This window comes from Pecten maximus, chromosome 13 (assembly GCF_902652985.1).
Source record: "Pecten maximus chromosome 13, xPecMax1.1, whole genome shotgun sequence".
NCBI lineage: Eukaryota > Metazoa > Mollusca > Bivalvia > Pectinida > Pectinidae > Pecten > Pecten maximus.
The window spans coordinates 39,588,283-39,604,633 of NC_047027.1; the positions used below are offsets into that span (position 1 = coordinate 39,588,283).

Genomic DNA, 16,351 nt, shown 5'->3' on the forward strand with positions numbered 1-16,351 from the left:
ATGTTGTTATATATATTCCTCTGCAGACCATGACACATTGGTCAAAATATACACTCTATCATACGAGATTTTTTATTAAACCAACGTGGACGAATTATCCTTGAGATGTAGGATAAACTTTACGGTTTTTGATGTTTTGATGACGAGGTTCTCTAGGTAATGACATAGATGTTTTCTCCAACTGCATCATTTACATATTGCTATTGAAGCTTGATATCATGGTATATCCGTAATTGATGTCGATTGATTAAAGGACACAATCTTAAGTTTTACAATATAGAGAAAGGCTTTTAGATGGCCTCCTCATTTCATAAGTACTACAATGTCTCACTTTAAAAACGAGAATTATGTCTTTTTGTGGTTTTGATATTATTTTCATTTTGTGGATCTAAAACGAATGTGTAAAATAATTTGACTGTGTGACACACCCTGCTATCACTACGAACATCTATATATAAGCTTTAGTGATCAATATGATGTTGGTATGAATCTTTTATGTTAAGAGTACAGTCGCTGTTTAATGAAGTATGGCCAACGCTGTGCGGGGATCACATATTATCAAACTTGTTCAAGATAATTACCTTGACCTATTTGTAAGGTCACACGGGTTATGTTCTTACATCTCGATATCAAAGGCGGTAATCATTTCACGTTTCTTTTACTGCAGAGGTATCGTAACAGCTGTCAGGTCACTGCCACGGGGGACGCGATCATCTATCTCTTGGGATACCTATTTGACCTAAGTAGTCAATTGTAGTGTTTTCCGAGGAACAGACGACGTCTAACTTAATTCAACATCCGGAACTCGCAATGTTTGTGTACATGCAACTGGGTGAATAACTCAATTCTGAATAAGTCCTTCACAGTAACAATTTATATCGGCAAAAGGTAAGTGTACAGACATTGGTTATGTATATATATATTGGATATATTAAGTTAATTACGAATATAATGCGTATCAGGTGTACTTCACCGTGTGTGTAATTTATTGTTTGTTATTTACCGCAGGTAAGACAAGCTACAGACAATATGTACTAGGTATATACTAGGGCGATGCGTCGTTCATGTACGCGAGTAAATAATAATAAAATATACAGAGTCAGAATAGTATATTAATTACTAATCATGTACACAGAGTAGCCGTATTATAAAGAACCCAATCTATTGTAAACTTTGTACTTGATTAACCTACGTATAACCTATATACATAGTGTATCCCTTAGCTGTCAGCTATTACGCCACTTGCGGTGTCAATGTTTGTAGAATTTAATGAATGAGTCGACAGTAACGTGTCACACGCTATGTAATATGTGCATACGTATAGCTATAAAATACTTCATTTGTATCGGACGTATTTGTATATGGATCCCTGTAGCGTCTGTTAATTGCAGAGGGGGTATTTTTTAATCGGACCTCTAAACTCAAAGTCAGTTTTAACTTTTGCACTATTTTCCTTTCAGTTGATTGTACCAAATTATGTACATTTTTTCTTGAAAGAGTCAAACCAGGGTTTTGATAAATAGCACAACGCAAAAATGGTGACAGTTGTGTTCACCGCCTTAGTCTCCGTGTTTTACCCAGATTCTGAGTATTTACAAACCACCATAGGAAGACATTAGTTGACATTTCAGATCAAAATATACGACATACAGAGACGTTTGGAATGTGAGAATGACACATGTATTTAATTAAGGTGTGCTCTGTGTTCAGCTAAGTTTCCTTGCCAGTAGCTAGTGCACGCGATCCGACTAGTCGACAGTGTGGAGGAAGCCTCTCTCCTGCCGGATTAGATACAAGTGCTACTTCTGCTCCCCGTCTCTGTACCATTAACATGCTATTGACATGTTTTTATTTACTTACCTCATCTTACTAAAAGACACTATACCAACATTCTGTTTTATCATATGTTTTAAATTGATAATATTTTTGCCTTATTTTCTAAAATAGCACATATGACTAATGTAAAGTGATAGAGTTTACGTTTGGGCGAGTGAGGATACGTCATTGTAGCCACGAGTGTGTGACGATATTTATATGTTTGACATCAGCAATTCAGTCCTCCGTATTTCAAAGGAATTTCCCTCATTGAATCATATCATTTTTATTTGTCAAAGCAGCCCTTTTACAACAGATTAGACATGTTTACACACTTTAAAGATTTTTAATTCTAAATTATCAGAAAAGTTATGTTGAAAGACAACATATTTATTTATTATCTTTCTGACCGTAGTAACGTTGAAAATAAACCCTGGTTTAACATTGACACGGGATAAGTTTATAACCTTGAATATTAACCACGCGTGCCTTTGAAATTGAACCATCAGCGCATTCACATCCGTGGAATATGGACCGCGTTGAAAACTGACCCAATTAAAAATGGTTTACCTTTTCGTTAATAAACTCCCCCTGTCGACTCGATTAGTATGGCCGAATCGACAAAATCAAATGTCAAGGGCATCCCGTGCATTTTTTTAGAACTTGATGTAAATAGGATCATGATAAAGACGAAACATTCTTAAGAGACGATCGAGCCTATTACCATCTCGGACAATACATAAGACAGTGCGTGTGCGCTTCACATTGGTCATTAGTCTGATGAAGGTGACAGTGAAGTCATCGAAACGTCACACTCTTAAATATCATATAACTTCTGTCATGTTTTATTCTTTATCAATCTGAAGAAAATGTTCCAGAAAATGTCAAAGGCACAAGGTCAAATTCAAGGTCTAGCGAGGAGTTATTCATCTATCGATTCACTTATATGAAGCATGGTCAATATGTTTTCACTAGCCAACGAGGGAACTTTTGAATGGCATGTAGCTGGACATACGACATTCAGAATTTGAATGTTGTACAGCTCGACATTCGACATTAAAATAAAATCACTGGTCAACAAGGGACTGTTTTGCATCTCGACAAACGACATGCTTTGTGACTTTGGGGGACCGAAATGGTCACATTAAGGGGTCATTTCGGATCTGTGACTATGGGGGACCGAAATGGTCACATTAAGGGGTCATTTCGGATCTGTGACTATGGGGGACCTAAATGGTCACATTAAGGGGTCATTTCGGATCTGTGACTATGGGGGACCTAAATGGTCACATTAAGGGGTCATTTCGGATCTGTGACTATGGGGGACCGAAATGGTCACATTAAGGGGTCATTTCGGATCTGTGACTATGGGGGACCTAAATGGTCACATTAAGGGGTCATTTCGGATCTGTGACTATGGGGGACCTAAATGGTCACATTAAGGGGTCATTTCGGATCTGTGACTTTGGGGGACCTAAATGGTCACATTAAGGGGTCATTTCGGATCTGTGACTATGGGGGACCGAAATGGTCACATTAAGGGGTCATTTCGGATCTGTGACTATGGGGGACCGAAATGGTCACATTAAGGGGTCCTTTCGGATCTGTCATTGTTTTAGTTTATTTCGTTAGATATGACTCCCTTATAACATGGGTGGTTTATGGAAGGTTAATCTAAGGGCTCTATTCGGACTAGGATATAAACCAAACATAGAGTCCTAGTTCTTATGTCCTTGTGAGTTCATTGTCATTGACCAATGCAAGCTTTCGCGGTTGTTTGATGCACGTAAAATGTACGCGTTCTTCACGAGCACGTTTCATTCTTGAAGTTTCTGCCGCGATAAACTGCACTTCCTTGCGATAACCATGGACAGTAAACATACAACGAGATTATATAATTTAAAGGACAACGGGCATACCCCAAACGGATAAAATAGCTAACAACATACAACTTCGGAAGCACATTCGGAGAAAAAATGGAATACTTGTTTTGTTGAGATGCAACATTAGAGGCTAATTAGATAATCACATATAACATATATACAATGTAGCTAACTTGTGCACATACAGTTATGAAAATTAAATTAATCAAATATAAATTCATGTCTCTGCTAGGGGTCGAGTCCGGGATCCCTGGCTTGCTAGTCAAACGCGCAAACCAACGAGCTAGAGAGAAGATCTCTCTATTTGTTTACCAGGCTTACATACATATGACTGGGGAATGTGCACTGCATGCATACTGTTTAATTTCATGTGCATAAAGTATAATTAAGTGTCGTATAATATTGTATAAACATGTTCTCGCCTAAAATCTGAACAACGGATGAATTTCAGAAATCTTCAGATTTTAAGTGTTACAAGAAGGTAAAGTAATTTAGTAAATGGGTATAGCCACGGTCTTGTACGGTTAATACGTCCCCGAGTAGACCACATCGGCCTAATCGCCAAGTAGACCATGGACATTGCTCTTTAGCTGGTACATTGTACATGCAGCTGGTCTCATAGTCCATGATGAAAACAGACCCCTATATATGAATGTGTAAATAGGAAGAGCTCTATATCCCAGTTCCATGTTTTCAATGTTGTGTCTTAGGTTTTAGGAAAGACTAAAAGATATGCATTTCCCTTTTCCGATATCAGATACATGCAATAGCTTTTTTTTTTTATATCAAAACATAAGTTTCGATCTCGAAAGCAAATTTTTCATTTAAAGCAAATATTTTCTGATAAGAAAACAGTGATATCAATAAGAAAATAACAAACGAGGGGACGACATTGGACTATTAGAGATTACAGTGGATCAACTGGAACGACCGCATAGTCATTCGAATATTGTTGACGTATACGATAGTAAGTCTGGGGACGAACCATATGGCTTCAAGGTCATAAATAACGGGAGTTTACCGCAAACAATACACGGGCTTCGAAATAGTGAAAATGACGTAAAACTAAATAGTTTGAGTACGATTCTTCTCGATTGTCCAACTTTCCGGTGATTGTGACGTCATATTTCGGGGAGAATATCCTACTCAAACAAAGTAATTTGACGTCACTTCACTATCTCGAAACTTCCGTATTGAAAAACCAAACCCGAATATCCGATAGCTACGCGTGTTCTTAAACAATACCAAAAATATTCTCCGGAACAAAATATGTGGACGAACGGACAAGACATTACTATGGGACGACGAAGTAATGTAATTGCAATAACTCCTCAGAAGAGGGCGCTTATAGGGAGAGAAGGGATCAAAGAACAGGTGTCATACAAAATATGTACCCTCCAGAAAAAAAGTATCCTGATACTTTTAATGCCCCTGCAAACTCCCCTTGAATAAAAAGTATTCCTCTACCAAAACATTTCACTTTCAACTACATGTAATTTAATCTAAAATAATCAAATTATCAATAAGTAAGATTAATTAGTGTATTTCACACCACCCTTCCTCGGCCCAACCCCCAGGAGCAAAAACTTAAGAATTATCATTTTCTTTTGCATCAAATATCACAAATTTTGATTCAGAAAACACAAATCAAATCTTGTATATTTTTATAAGAGTCACATCCTGTAGGATACCCCCCCCCCCCCCCCCCCCCCCAACACACACACACACACATACCCTCGGAAATACCCGAGGGGATAAGATAGGGTGAGGTGACATGCACTTTTAAATGGCACCACAAGTATCGCTTATTCACATTTTAACTATTTTAGACTAAATTAATTGATTTACGATTAATTAATTTATCGTATTATCTACATACTTCACACGATAGCTTTGACTTATTGTTTATATAATTCAGATAAAATCTGTGAATTATTGTTTACATACTTCACACGACAGCTGTAGCTAATTGTCTACCAACTTTACCTCAATACCTGTGACTTATTGTCTCCCCTCGACACCAGTAAGTTATTGTCTACAAACTTTACCTCAATACCTGTGACTTATTGTCTCCCCTCGACACACGTAAGTTATTGTCTACAAACTTTACCTCAATACCTGTGACTTATTGTCTCCCCTCGACACACGTAAGTTATTGTCTAATAACTTTACCTCAATACCTGTGACCTATTGTCTCCCCTCGACACACGTAAGTTATTGTCTACAAACTTTACCTCAATACCTGTGACTTATTGTCTCCCCTCGACACACGTAAGTTATTGTCTACCAACTTTACCTCAATACCTGTGACTTATTGTCTCCCCACGACACACGTAAGTTATTGTCTACAAACTTTACCCCAATACCTGTGACTTATTGTCTCCCCTCGACACACATAAGTTATTGTCTACAAACTTTACCTCAATACCTGTGACTTATTGTCTCCCTCTACAAACTTTACCCTCAATACCTGTGACTTATTGTCTCCCCACGACACCAGTAAGTTATTGTCTACAAACTTTACCTCAATACCTGTGACTTATTGTCTCCCCACGACACACGTAAGTTATTGTCTACAAACTTTACCTCAATACCTGTGACTTATTGTCTCCCCACGACACACAGTAAGTTATTGTCTACAAACTTTACCCCAATACCTGTGACTTATTGTCTCCCCACGACACCAGTAAGTTATTGTCTACAAACTTTACCTCAATACCTGTGACTTATTGTCTCCCCACGACACACGTAAGTTATTGTCTACAAACTTTACCTCAATACCTGTGACTTATTGTCTCCCCACGACACACGTAAGTTATTGTCTACAAACTTTACCTCAATACCTGTGACTTATTGTCTCCCCACGACACCAGTAAGTTATTGTCTACAAACTTTACCCCAATACCTGTGACTTATTGTCTCCCCACGACACCAGTAAGTTATTGTCTACCAACTTTACCTCAATACCTGTGACTTATTGTCTCCCCACGACACACGTAAGTTATTGTCTACAAACTTTACCTCAATACCTGTGACTTATTGTCTCCCCACGACACACAGTAAGTTATTGTCTACAAACTTTACCCCAATACCTGTGACTTATTGTCTCCCCACGACACCAGTAAGTTATTGTCTACAAACTTTACCCCAATACCTGTGACTTATTGTCTCCCCACGACACCAGTAAGTTATTGTCTACAAACTTTACCTCAATACCTGTGACTTATTGTGTCCCCACGACACACGTAAGTTATTGTCTACAAACTTTACCCAATACCTGTGACTTATTGTCTCCCGACGACACACGTAAGTTATTGTCTACAAACTTTACCCCAATACCTGTAACTTATTGTCTCCCCACGACACCAGTACGTTATTGTCTACAAACTTTACCTCAATACCTGTGACTTATTGTCTCCCCACGACACACATAAGTTATTGTCTACAACTTTACCTCAATACCTGTGACTTATTGTCTCCCCATGACACACATAAGTTATTGTCTACAAACTTTACCCCAATACCTGTGACTTATTGTGACTTATTGTCTCCCCACGACACCAGTAAAGTTATTGTCTACAAACTTTACCCCAATACCTGTGACTTATTGTCTCCCCACGACACCAGTAAGTTATTGTCTACAAACTTTACCCCAATACCTGTGACTTATTGTCTCCCCACGACACCAGTAAGTTATTGTCTACAAACTTTACCTCAATACCTGTGACTTATTGTCTCCCCACGACACCAGTAAGTTATTGTCTACAAACTTTACCCCAATACCTGTGACTTATTGTCTCCCCACGACACCAGTAAGTTATTGTCTACAAACTTTACCCCAATACCTGTGACTTATTGTCTCCCCACGACACCAGTAAGTTATTGTCTACCAAACTTTACCTCAATACCTGTGACTTATTGTCTCCCCACGACACACGTAAGTTATTGTCTACAAACTTTACCTCAATACCTGTGACTTATTGTCTCCCCACGACACACGTAAGTTATTGTCTACAAACTTTACCCCAATACCTGTGACTTATTGTCTCCCCACGACACCAGTAAGTTATTGTCTACAAACTTTACCTCAATACCTGTGACTTATTGTCTCCCCACGACACACGTAAGTTATTGTCTACAAACTTTACCTCAATACCTGTGACTTATTGTCTCCCCACGACACACGTAAGTTATTGTCTACAAACTTTACCCCAATACCTGTGACTTATTGTTCTCCCCACGACACCAGTAAGTTATTGTCTACAAACTTTACCCGAATACCTGTGACTTATTGTCTCCCCACGACACCAGTAAGTTATTGTCTACCAACTTTACCTCAATACCTGTGACTTATTGTCTCCCCACGACACACATAAGTTATTGTCTACAAACTTTACCTCAATACCTGTGACTTATTGTCTCCCCACGACACCAGTAAGTTATTGTCTACAAACTTTACCCCAATACCTGTGACTTATTGTCTCCCCACGACACCAGTAAGTTATTGTCTACCAACTTTACCTCAATACCTGTGACTTATTGTCTCCCCACGACACACGTAAGTTATTGTCTACAAACTTTACCCCAATACCTGTGACTTATTGTCTCCCCACGACACACGTAAGTTATTGTCTACAAACTTTACCCCAATACCTGTGACTTATTGTCTCCCCACGACACCAGTAAGTTATTGTCTACAAACTTTACCCTCAATACCTGTGAATTATTGTCTCCCCACGACACCAGTAAGTTATTGTCTACAAACTTTACCTCAATACCTGTGACTTATTGTCTCCCCACGACACACGTAAGTTATTGTCTACAAACTTTACCTCAATACCTGTGACTTATTGTCTCCCCACGACACACGTAAGTTATTGTCTACAAACTTTACCCCAATACCTGTGACTTATTGTCTCCCCACGACACCAGTAAGTTATTGTCTACAAACTTTACCCCAATACCTGTGACTTATTGTCTCCCCACGACACCAGTAAGTTATTGTCTACCAACTTTACCTCAATACCTGTGACTTATTGTCTCCCCACGACACACGTAAGTTATTGTCTACAAACTTTACCCCAATACCTGTGACTTATTGTCTCCCCACGACACACGTAAGTTATTGTCTACAAACTTTACCCCAATACCTGTGACTTATTGTCTCCCCACGACACACGTAAGTTATTGTCTACAAACTTTACCCCAATACCTGTGACTTATTGTCTCCCCACGACACCAGTAAGTTATTGTCTACAAACTTTACCTCAATACCTGTGACTTATTGTCTCCCCACGACACACGTAAGTTATTGTCTACCAACTTTACCTCAATACGTGTGACTTATTGTCTCCCCACGACACACGTAAGTTATTGTCTACAAACTTTACCTTAATACCTGTGGCTTATTGTCTCCCACGACACCAGTAAGTTATTGTCTACATACTTCAGGCGGCACTTGTAACTTAACCTAAATAACTCAACTTAAATCATTCGTACGACAGCTATATGGCAAGCTCTATTCTTCCATCATAGGACGTATCCCAGAGATAAACACTTGTTCTGTAGCAATCTCGTGACGTCATTGTAACATTTGTCAAAAGGTTACGTAGCACACTGATTGTCATACCTAACAGAGTTTTACTTGCAAATCTGTGTGTACACATATATGTGTATTGGGAATTAGATTTAAAAATTAAATTAAGAAGGGGTTCTTTACAAATAATGAAACAGACTTTAAATGCTAATCTGTCAGGCATAATGAAAATAATGCATGATTTCGCCAGGTAGAATCGCTTTGTTTCCACACAACCTTTCTAAATTGTCCTTTTTGTTAGCAAGCATTGCATATACTCAGTCATACCAAAGATACTGATTCCGTTTCGCCATGATGCCCGTATTGTGCCTTTCACAGTATCCATATACTGTCAGCAGCCCGCGATGCATACAATTATTCGTACTCGATGTCTCGATTGCGTCTTGCCTGCTGGATACTCGTATTTTGCCTTTCCCAGTGTCTCGATTGTTTCTGACCGCGTTACCGGTTCTCTCTTGCCGCATTATGCTGCGTTTTCACAAAGCCACGATGTCCCAGATTTCCACGATTTGAGAGAATCGTGATGAGCGTGGAGGGTCGTGATGGGTTGTAATAGGTCGTGGTTGGGCGAATCGTAATGATCGTGAGGGAACTTGACGGAATCACGATGATCGTAGTGATCTTGGCAAAATTTTTGTCTGTCAAAAAGTTTGCCTCAATTATCCCGATTTGACCCCAAATCGTGGGGCAACGTGATAGAACTTAGGACGGGTATTAGAGCACTGTAGAGCCTTACAGAGAGTAACATATCGTGATGCGCTATCGTAGGGGATCTTGGTGAATTTGGAAACACGATTCCTTCAGGTTTTACTAGGTCTGTGTTGAGAAGTTGTGAATAATTTCCGAACTGCTTCGAAACGTAGAAAACCAACAACGAATGCAAAAAATCGTGGCGGTCCGCGCTATTTTAGAATCATAGAGATCGTGGAAACCATGGCCTTGTGTAAACGCAGCATGATCCGATTACCAGCCGTTCTTGGTGTCTGAACGCACCTTACTTGGCTATTCATTTAATTGACTCATTCAAGATGTATGCTGCTACCAGGTGAATTTATAATTAGTTAGCATGTTATCAGTCAAGCCATACACATACATGTTTATATTTGGTATACTGCACACATAAAAGAAAACAAGTTATATATAGTTACTGACATTTTATACTGTAAGTAAGAGATAATATATTCAATAAAGAATCGTTTAATTTTATTCATAATGTAGCTAGTCAGGTATTATGCAGAAGTGGTTGATATCTATATATACCATAAGGATAAATATTTGAACTTCCTGCCGTAGTTGTACTGTGGTGAATATTTATACTATGTGTACAATTTGCATCCATGTATATAAATACATTGCGATCCAGGTATTCATATCATCTAATGGACGACTCTGGCCGACCATCACTACGCCATTGAAACGTTCTTTTTTAGGAACGCCGATGTGGCGCAGCGGTATAAGCTGCGGGTATTTCTGACTAGGCGATTGGGTGCCGTAGATCATGAGCTCGGGGCCCGGTCAGGGCACGAGTCATACAGTTGTCTTCCTTTGTCAATTGTGTTACCATGTTATATATCAAATAATTAGCACAATGTATCATATGCACAATGCGTTGGTGATCAAAAGATAAAGATTGGAATTTTCTGTTGTAGTTGAACTGTAATGATGAGAATAATATATTGATATTGTATGTACAAATCTTTTATTAACACTTAACCAACAGGGGAAGTGTGAAGTAATCGGGAATATCGTCTAATTGCTTTAGGAATGAGGCTTGTTAACCAAAATATCACAATAAGAACCATATTCAAACGGGGAAAATATACCGATTGTTTAAACATCATTGGTCTCCATGTCCTCCTAATAGCGTTAAATGTCTGGGATGTCGTTAAAGCATTTACACCCACGTTACCACAGACTATCTTATCTAAGACTGATCCGCCATTCTTATCAATATGACGACGACTCTGTGCTAGTAACGATCGGTGACATATGTAATACACTGCGCATATAAGTCACAGAAGATATTCATTACGAAAGGTAAATCTATGCATTATATGTCTGAATGGTTGAATGATTTCTTTACACATGTGATAATACTATTTTTATTATATCAAGTCACAAGTAATACTACTATTGTGATGATGTGAGTCATTGATACGATACAGATTACAAATAAGAACACTATTGGTATGATATCATATCACAAGTAATAACACTATTGGTATGATATCATATCACAAGTAATAACACTATTGGTATGATATCATATCACATGTAATAACACTATTGTTATATCATATCACAAGTAATAACACTATTGGTATGATATCATATCACATGTAATAACACTATTGTTATGATATCATATCACCATATCACATGTAATAACACTATTGTTATGATATCATATCACATGTAATAACACTATTGGTATGATATCATATCACAAGTAATAACACTATTGGTATGATATCATATCACAAGTAATAACTCTATTGATATGATATCATATCACATGTAATAACACTATTGGTATGATATCATATCACAAGTAATAACACTATTGGTATGATATCATATCACAGTAATAACACTATTGGTATGATATCATATCACAAGTAATAACTCTATTGATATGATATCATATCACATGTAATAACACTATTGGTATAATATCATATCACATGTAATAATACTATTGGTATGATATCATATCACATGTAATAACACTATTGGTATAATATCATATCACATGTAATAATACTATTGGTATGATATCATATCACATGTAATAACACTATTTAGATGATATCTGTCCATAATACATACAAAAACAAAGAAAGACATACATATAGTCATACATCTGCGGGACTGGCCAGGTATTAGTACTGATTATAAACTTGCAATAAAGCAATCAATATCAAAATCATCGAGAAAAACATTTTCGGACGAGTCGTTTCATGAACCATGGCTATCTTGTAACGGGTGCGAATAACGCAATAGTTTCCGATACCGCGAAAGATTTAGTCACAACCTCGGCAAGACTCTATGACGTCGAAGTAATTTCCGGTGTGTGACGTCAACAAAAGATCACGTGACATGAAACACACAAGAAAATAGTAGATCAGGTCATAGTTCAAAATCATAAGCCCATCCGATCATCTATTTATTCCAACGTACCCTTAAGTAACTTTAAACAACAAGAATGCACGTTTTCTGTTGTTCCATATAAAATATAAGATATGCATACTGAACTTTTTGTCAAATGACTACTTTTTTAAACCAATAAGTGCTGTGCCTTTCTACTTTAGAATTGTAGAGCTAAACATACTTATTCTACCTTCGCTTAATTTGATTTGAACCGAAAAATCGGCAGATTTTAGTGCGGTGAATAGAAAGCAAGACACTGATTGGTTAAAAACCAAAAGTCATAGCGATACATTCTGAGGTCTCTGGTGAAAATGCAAGAAATTTAAACTACACATGTAACACTCATGTTCACATTATTTGAATCAATTGAAATTATTCATCACATCAATTTTGACATCAAGTTCACATATTTCAATAAACTACTGAAACTACATCACGTCAACACCTGTAAAACATCTCTGACGGGAATTATTCGTTTAATGCATATATGAATACCAATATGCTACTGGTTTGTACGAGCCCCTCATCACACACTCTATCAAATAAAACCTGGCTAATTATTCGAGCAAAATAATCCATTTGCTAATTTCCTATATTATGTACTTGCTATCGTCAACAGTGTAATCGTATTATGTACAACAACAACAACAATGATCATACTTATTGATATTGACATCAGAGCTGTTGTATATTCCAGATAAAACACTGTTGTAGTGAAGTGTTAAAACGATGACAATAGCGTATCAGTACCGGGTGGCAACTGCCAGACTTGGGACGTTTGTGAAGTTGTTGGGTGTATGGAAAGGCAGTATATACAAGCTTATGTATAAGGAAATGCTCATCTTCATACTTCTGTACGCGGCGATAAGCTGTTCATACAGGATGGCTTTAAATAAGGAGCAGAGAATGTAAGTACATTTTTATTTCCACACTATAATTTTCGATAATCTGATGGTAATTATTATGGAATTTGATTCTTGCATTAGTACGTATAACGACTTGTTCATTTATCAAGAGAAAAATAAAATTGTTTGTTAAAGTTAATAATTCAAGAAGTCGTTAATGTTTTGCACGCTTTTATTGTGTATCATTTTAACATATTACTTTCTTATTTCATCCGTTGCAAAGAACGTTTATTTTTTGACATGTTTAAACAATGTATTAAGAGAGCTGACCGTATTTTAATTCCTCTCTTTGTAAACAGAGTATTAGGCGAACTGACCGTATTTTAATTGTCCTCTTTGTTAACAGAGTATTAGGGGAGCTGACCGTATTTTAATTCTCCCATTTGTAAACAGAGTATTAGGGGAGCTGACCGTATTTTAATTCTCCCTATGTAAACAGAGTATTAGGGGAGCTGACCGTATTTTAATTCTCCCATTTGTAAACAGAGTATTAGGGGAGCTGACCGTATTTTAATTCTCCCTATGTAAACAGAGTTTTAGGGGAGCTGACCGTATTTTAATTCTCCCTATGTAAACAGAGTATTAGGGGAGCTGACCGTATTTTAATTGTCCCCTTTGTTAACAGAGTTTTAGGGGAGCTGACCGTATTTTAATTCTCCCATTTGTAAACAGAGTATTAGGGGAGCTGACCGTATTTTAATTCTCCCTATGTAAACAGAGTATTAGGGGAGCTGACCGTATTTTAATTCCTCTCTTTGTAAACAGAGTATTAGGGGAGCTGACCGTATTTTAATTCTCCCTATGTAAACAGAGTATTAGGGGAGCTGACCGTATTTTAATTGTCCCCTTTGTTAACAGAGTATTAGGGGAGCTGACCGTATTTTAATTCTCCCTATGTAAACAGAGTATTAGGGGAGCTGACCGTATTTTAATTGTCCCTATGTAAACAGAGTATTAGGGGAGCTGACCGTATTTTAATTGTCCCCTTTGTTAACAGAGTATTAGGGGAGCTGACCGTATTTTAATTCTCCCTATGTAAACAGAGTATTAGGGGAGCTGACCGTATTTTAATTCTCCCTATGTAAACAGAGTATTAGGGGAGCTGACCGTATTTTAATTCCTCTCTTTGTAAACAGAGTATTAGGGGAGCTGACCGTATTTTAATCTCATCTTTGTAAACGGAGTATTAGGCGAACTGACTGAATATTAATTATCCTGTTTGTGAACAGTGTATTTTGGAAGTTGACCTATATTTCAAACAGTGTATTTAAGGACGCAGCTGTTTTAGTTTCCCCGCACTAAGACTTTTTTGAGAATATGAAAATGTTCAACCCCCGTAAACAGTGTAGTATCTTCCATTTTAAAGATGAATTTGAGAATTTGAACATATGCTTATATCTTTCTTAATAACAGAATGTCTTTGAATCTTTCCATTCCCAGAGTTTCTCTCTTGGTCATTTTATATTGTCATTTAGAATTTGATTTTGTTTACAGTGTATTTGGGGAGCGGTCAAAGTTTGTTTCTCTTAGTTCCAGTATCGGTCAGACTTTCGTGTTGCTGGAATGTTCTTTGTTCGTCCCTGATTACAATGTATTGTTGAAGCTCTTGGGGCTCCCCCATTTCCACAGCTGGTTTCAGACACTGTCAAATGTTTTTTTTCCTGTTTGTTCACAGTGTTTTTGAGAAGCTGTCAATGTTCTGTGCTCAATATACGGACATGATTCCAGTGTCATTTGTACTTGGATTCTACGTATCACTTATAGTACATAGATGGTGGACACAATTCATGAACGTTCCCTGGCCCGACAGGTATGTCATAAGTCATAGCGATTCAGCAACCGACCAACCTGAGCCTCAGAGTCAAACATACACTTTGATAAGCGTAACACTTAGACATTAAAATTCCGAAAAGAGCTTCACTACAAAAAAAATAGACATAGAAATATCTATAATAAATATCAAATTTCACAAAACACAGAAAAGTTCATGGAATCAAAATATCTGACGTAACACATATCCTCAACACAATCAATCCCGCCCTACCATATTTACCATATTCCAGTCAATTGTAACCGTAAAATAAGAATCCGGTAGCAATTTCACAATCACACACACTATCACTAAAGCGTTAGAGTTGTTATGACATTAGTCTGCAATCATAAGACCATTTAACATGATCAAGATTACTTTGTCACACCATAGGAAATGATTCCTCAACCTCTGGGACAAACAGAGTAAGGGGAACAATAATCATGCACCCCGATAACGATATACGAACAATTTGACCCTATGTAAATCAAATAGTCTGATGGGACAATTACTCATTCTCTATATTGAAGATGTGACAGAGAAATCCTTAACATCAGCGGTGTGATATTCTTTGTTTGTGAAGCCTTGAGCCTCTGGTAAAAAACAAATAATATCACACCGAGGGGTGGAGCTTTCTCCGAACTCAATGTATGGGTATGTCTCTAAGTACATCTACTGTTTACAGGACACTTTTCATGACGTGTTGCTATCTACATGGACATGATGAGAGAGCCCGGATAATGCGTAGAAGTGTTGCGCGGTACATGATGTTCGGTTTGATACTTATTACCCGGTCTGTGAGTGTTGCAGTGATGAAGCGTTTTCCTACTCTGGATCACATCGTAGAGTCCGGTGAGTTAAAACCCTGATACCCGGTGGATCTTTTTCTAGTGTCATTCTATGTTTTGAGACTTTATTTAAGACTGTTATATCAAACCTGATCCCAGAGCTGTAAACCTGACCTTCTTACATGTACCGAGTCTTTAGGGTAATAGAACTTTATGTACTGGGTTATTCGTTTAGAATCCATGTGTGCTGAAAGAAACCATAATTATCAAATATAAAGACAATACTGCTACCTCTTATCTCCTATAAACAACATCTATAAAGAGAACACCACATTAAATACCCAAGCCACGGACATCAGAACATACACAGAGACAGTCAGTTCAAAACAAGAAAACATTCCAAA

General features: G+C 37.6%; 1 protein-coding gene across 2 annotated transcripts; it reads left to right on the forward strand.

Annotated features, from left to right (window-relative positions):
- Positions 1-711: 711 nt before the first annotated feature.
- LOC117341511 (bestrophin-2-like) lies at positions 712-16,011 on the forward strand (the record flags this gene model as incomplete). Of its 2 annotated transcripts, none has more annotated exon segments than XM_033903381.1 (4): positions 712-888; positions 13,142-13,352; positions 15,025-15,159; positions 15,845-16,011. In XM_033903381.1, coding segments are annotated over 3 exon segments (481 nt in total), but the record flags the coding sequence as incomplete, so codon positions are not given.
- Positions 16,012-16,351: the final 340 nt, after the last annotated feature.